Source organism: Alexandromys fortis, unplaced genomic scaffold (genome assembly GCF_014885135.2).
Source record: "Alexandromys fortis isolate MF-2015 unplaced genomic scaffold, M_Fortis_MF-2015_v1.1 scaffold_96, whole genome shotgun sequence".
NCBI classification, from domain to species: Eukaryota; Metazoa; Chordata; class Mammalia; order Rodentia; family Cricetidae; genus Alexandromys; species Alexandromys fortis.
Window position 1 is genome coordinate 4,849,374 of NW_026068053.1, and position 5,777 is coordinate 4,855,150.

General features: G+C 43.1%; 1 protein-coding gene across 1 annotated transcript in view; it reads left to right on the forward strand.

Moving 5' to 3' along the window:
* Positions 1 to 5,777, forward strand: part of Phlpp1 (PH domain and leucine rich repeat protein phosphatase 1) — a 226,459-nt gene that overhangs the window by 202,509 nt on the left and 18,173 nt on the right. Inside the window, exon 14 of the mRNA XM_050119746.1 lies at positions 3,518 to 3,622. Coding sequence (XP_049975703.1) covers positions 3,518 to 3,622 — 105 coding nt within the window. The remainder of the gene's footprint in view (positions 1 to 3,517; positions 3,623 to 5,777) is intronic.

Here is a 5,777-nt window from a genome sequence, read left to right on the forward strand (position 1 = left end):
AGATGCCCTATCATATGACAAAAGCATTTGTTCAACTATGTTCATAGCAGTATTATTTGTAATAGCCAGAACCTGGAAACAACCTAGATGCCCTTCAATGGAAGAATGGATGAAGAAAGTGTGGAATATATACACATTAGAGTACTATGCTGCGGTATTTTTTTTATTTTTACATGGCTTTTTTTCTTTTATATTACTTTACTCCCTTTTTAAGGACTTGATTATTTTAAAACTGTATTTTTTAATCTATGACTGTATATACTCTTTCTTTTCTCTCTCCTAAGCTTATGTATGTTTTTAAACACACTTTAACCTGTTAAAGGGTTTTTTTGTCTGAATCTTTCTTTACTGTATATCTGTAATCCTTTCTAACTCCATGAGCCTTTATACTGCTAAGTGGCTTTAGCCTGTTTTGCCAGCTAGCTCCCTCCCTCAGGCAACTGCCAGAAGACGCTTTTCTGTAATATAGTCAACATGAAAGACTGTGGGAACCGACCATATGGCTTATCCCATGGTGCTGAGGCCAGGAGACGCATCCCTGTACTATGGCCAGCATGAGAGATATGAGACTAGGAAGTCACTCTTTCCTCTGATTCTGTGTGTCTAGAACTCTTTCCCAAGCTCTTTCTGGTTTTATGTGGATGTAGTTGCCTAACATTTCTGCTCTATTTGTTGTCAGAGGTTTCTGTCTCATAAGACACTCCCAAGTAGCCATACAAAGGTTTAATGTTAATTATAAATGCTTGGCCAATAACTCAGGCTTGTTACTTGCTAACTCTTACATTTAAATTAACCCATTTTTCTTATTTATGCTTTGCCATGTGGCTTAGTACCTTTTCTCACAGTGGCATGCCCATCTTTCTCTATGCATTTTTATTTTTGATTCTTGACTCCACCTTTCTCCCTCCCAGCATTCCCAGTTTGGCTTTCCTGCCTAACCTTATTCTGTTCAGCTATACAGTGGCATATATTCATACAGTGTAAATGAATTTTCCACAATTGCCTTTCTTTTATTGATAAGATCGAAACCATTGAAAAGATGACCTAATAGCCTACTATGAAATTAAGAATTAATTTTATTAATACTACCTATGTTTTCCAAGTGAGAAAGTGAATAGCTAGTAATTGAGAGTATACTCGTGTGTGTGGGTGTGGGGGGGGGGTGTGGTGTGCTGGGGGTATGTGCACACCTGAACATGTAATCAGATGACCTGCTCTGTCATTCTCTGGTGTGTGTGTGTGTGTGTGTGTGTGTGTGTGTGTGTGTGTGTTGGGGGCATGTGTACACCTGAACATGCACTCAGATGACCTCTGCCACACTCATTGAACCTGTAGTTAAGCTGGCAGCCAGCAAGCCCCAGAAATCCTCCTGTCTCTAGCCCCCTTACCAAACCAGCACAGGTGCTCACAGCCATGCCTGCTTTACCCTCGGAACTACCTCTCCAGCCCTTAGAACTTTTTATTCAAGCAAACTTATTAATTCCAGAGAAATTGCAATCATGTATTTCTACAACCAAAATGAACACTAGTGAAATTTTAACTGGTTCTTGTAGGGTAAAAGGACCAGCCAAAGAAACCTACCCTGGGTCTGAAACAAGAGCCAGTGAAAGAAGTACACTCTGGTTCTGAGACCCGAGCCTGTGAAAGAAATACTTTAGCTGTGAACTCAGAACAAAAAACAAAAAACAAAAAAACAAAAAAAAAAAAAAAAAACCATGCCCTGACTCTGAAACCAGTGTCAAAGAAACACATTTTGTCCCTAGAATCGGAATCAGTGAAAGAAATACGCCCTGGCCCCAAAACTAGAGCCAAACAAGCTTAAAAAGGCCAGTGAAAGAAACAGTTTGGCTTTGAAATCAACCGTCTCTGCCCCAGACCAACTAAACTAAACAATCCCTTGTCTCCCTGTGGAAACCCCACCCCTAAGAAGCCCTGCTGTTTAGTTTGCAGCTGCTCTTCTTCCACCCTGGTAGAGGCAGCCCCTCTCCTGAATCCTTCCCTCCCAATGAATCTCTTGAACAACGTTTGGGTGAAGACGGTCTTTCACCGGAGCAGAGATGGAGTGGAGGGAACTGTAATAACACTTCCACTGGGGAAACCTTCCCCTAGCAGAACAGAGTTTCAACACTCAAGCACTTAAAACTTCTGGGGAAGCCATTCCTGCAGAGCAGAGCTGTTACATTGGGAACCCTTCCCTAGAGCGGGGCTGTAAGCTGCTACACTTTCTGTGCCCTGTGCTACTCCCTGGCTCCCGACTGCCAGAGCGCTCTTCCACCCGAGCTGTGACACTCAGTATCCCCTGGTTCCCAACTGCTAGGACCCCTTTCCGTCTGAGCTGTGATACTTACAGTTCTTAGAAAGAATATTGATATTTAAAATTCTTGTGGTCTTGACCAAAAGAGTTAAGCATTAGGTTGTCATGAAATGATGCATGTGTTTACTGTCTCTTTTGCTCAGATACTGTGAAGAGATCCCAGTGGTAATACACAGTGAGCAGGCTTCAGTTTGCCACATAATATGCATTCATTCTTAGGGCTCCTTCCCATGGGCTAGAACTCCTGCCCAAAGGCACTGGGTACTGTCTGACAGGCTGCTTTAGAGACAGGGAGCTTTAACTCCTTATGGCACGTCCTTGTTTCAGTCCTACTGACCCTTTAATAGCAGAGAGAAAACTAAATCTCATATCTCAGGACATGTAGTTAACTAGTAATTCATTAATGTAATTTTATATGTCCACTGTATCGTATTTGTCTTAATATAGATGGTTTAGATATACAAGGAGGAAACTGTAAGGTCTAGGGAATGGCAAGTTCTCAGTAACCTTTGTTGGCTATTTGAATGGATGATATGGATTTGGGGATGAATACTGCAGAATTCTCTAACCATCACTTAACTGTAATATTTATTCTGTTCAAATATGGATGTTCACAATTTAAGAATTATAACTCAACTAAACTTTTTAAGTTTAGTTTTATTTAAGTATGTATGTGTTCATGTTCATGTGTGTGCATATGCACTTGGAAACCAGAGGTCAACCTCATTCCTCAAGAGCCATCTACTTTGTTTCTTGAGACAGAGCTCACCATTAGGCTAGGCTGACTGACCAGGGATCCTGTCTCTGCCTCCTCAATGTTGGGATTACAACTGTTTATGCAGATACTGAGGTCAAAGTCAGGTTCTCAAGCTTGCCAACTAAACATCTTACTGTTTTCCCAAGTTGTGTTTATGTATGCCAAGACTGAGGGAAGAGCGGACGTGTAGCACAGTCTGCCGGTCTCTAACTGCTTTAGTGTCACCATGAAAACTACGCCTTAGGCCAGGCCTGTGCCCTTGTTCTCACTGTTAACTTAAAGCCCCTGAGGAGCAGGTTCTCGATGCCGATAAATACTTCATTCACAGTAGATGCAGCAGAGACTATGGTAAGAGGAGAGGGCCTAACAGTTTTCACTTCTTAGGTAAAGGTGAAAGTTCATACTCCACTGCTCCTAATGATTCCTGCTGCCTTTTCTCTCCTTAGTAACATCCGCTGCTTCAAGATTGACCAACCTTCAGCAGGAGATGCATCTGGAGCTCCAGCAGTATGGAGTCATGGTTACACTGAAGCATCAGGAGTAAAAAACAAGTATGTTGAGTAGAACTTAGAACCAAAAATGCCCGTCCGTGTCTGCTTCCTTCCTTGGGTGGGAGACCTGGTGGCACACATCCTTTTCTACTGTGGAGGTTCTTAGTGTGTGTTTCTCCAGAATGAGATTCACTCCTCAACGTCTAAACACCAGGCTGGGTTCCTGCTCTGCATTACATACTCGCCCTTTATGAAAGATGTTGATAGGATATGATGTAACTGACACATTATATCTATGTAAGCTCCAGTGTTTGGAAAAGGCCTGAGTATTGAAATGTATCTCTGCTCCTTTGAAAAGCCCCTTTATCTTTCTGGGAAATCTGTTTACAAGACAGAAATAGCTAATTGTGTATACTCAGGGTCACAGTGCTGACTGGAATATGCCTGGGGACTACACTAACTTGGCAGCCTTAGTTCTTGATACCCTGTTGCATCATCTGCTTCTCTTGCCACCAGTAGTAGTTCATTGGGATTTCTTTTTCTGACCTACTTCACCAGTCACCCCTCTCTCCAGTACAAATGTGGATTTTCCCGAGATATAGTCAAGCTGATCAGACTTCCTTATTTGTATGAGGAGGTACTGATGAACAGACACACACACCTTCACACCTGCCTCACCACTACCCTAGACCCACTTAATCAGAAAGTTTTAGAGTTTCCTGAGGTATTCTGAAGTGTCGACACCTGAAAACCACAGGCTTTCTGAGTGTTCTTGACGGAGCTTGTGGGGCTGTGCTGCCATCCCAAGTCCTTATCTGGGCATAGGAAGACCATGGGTCCCTTCCTTCTTACCTCTTGGGAGACTTAGCAGAACACCTAAGCAGCCTCTGTTCTGCCTGGGCTCTGGCTGTTCTCATTTAGTGCTATCATTGTATTAAGAGATTAACATATTCTTCAGGACACTTGGGATGCCTCTGTGGAAGCAGTTACATGTTAGACTAGAAAAACTGTATTACGAATTCCAGGACGAAATTGCTTTCTAATTCCAAGACATTTATCATCCACCTGTTTATGTGAGTTAAACAAACAACAATTAGACCTGGTTTTCCTCCATATTTTTTTTTTAACTTAAGGTTGAGAAAACTATCTAATTGACAAATGTGCTGGCCTGTGAGCTATTAGAGTGAACATACCTGCAGGCTGCCAGCTGGATCAAAAAAGAAAGCAAACAACAACCCCCAAACCCAGTGTACCCCACCCTCATTTTATTTCCCGGCTTTTGACTCTTTGACACTGCTAGGACTAATCACATGTGTTTGGGGGCATTATTTTGAGAGGTTTTTTTTAATGGGTATTTTTTTTTAGATGTTCTATGTATGTTATTCCCTTACAAATGAACTAGTCCTTTGAGCCAGGAGCCAGCTGTCTGCTCCCTTGGGGACAGGGAGCATCTCAACCTCTCCTGGTCTCCATGTGGAAGATGCTTTCTTCTTGTATTGGCTCAGATCCTCAGGAACCCAAGCAGGGAGCTACACTTGGGTATTTTGGGTCCTTCTCAGACCAGAGAACATGGAAAGCTTCTATAGAAAAGGAATCTGAGGGAGCCCCTGTACTTAAGAAAAACTACATCACTCCATCCAATGGAGGAAAACAGAATTTTAGATTTATTTATTTATTTATTAAAGATTTCTGTCTCTTCCCCACCGCCGCCTCCCCTTTCCCTCCCCCTCCCCCAGTCAAGTCCCCCTCCCTCGAAAGCCCAAAGAGCAATCAGGGTTCCCTGCCCTGTGGGAAGTCCAAGGACCTCCCACCTCCATCCAGGTCTAGTAAGGTGAACATCCAAACAGCCTAGGCTCCGACAAAGCCAATAAGTGCAGTAGGATCAAAAACCCATTGCCATTGTTCTTGAGTTCTCAGTAGTCCTCATTGTCCGCTATGTTCAGCAAGTCCGGTTTTATCCCAGGCTATTTCAGACCCAGGTCAGCTGGCCTTGGTGAGTTCCCGATAGAACTTCCCCATTGTCTCAGTGTGTGGGTGCACCCCTCGCGGTCCTGAGTTCCTTGCTCGTGCTCTCTCTCCTTCTGCTCCTGATTTGGACCTTGAAATTTCAGTCCGGGGCTTCAATGTGGGTCTCTGTCTCTGTCTCCTTTCATCGCCTGATGAAGGTTAATATTCAGGGGGATGCCTATATGTTTTTCTTTGGGTTCTCCTTCTT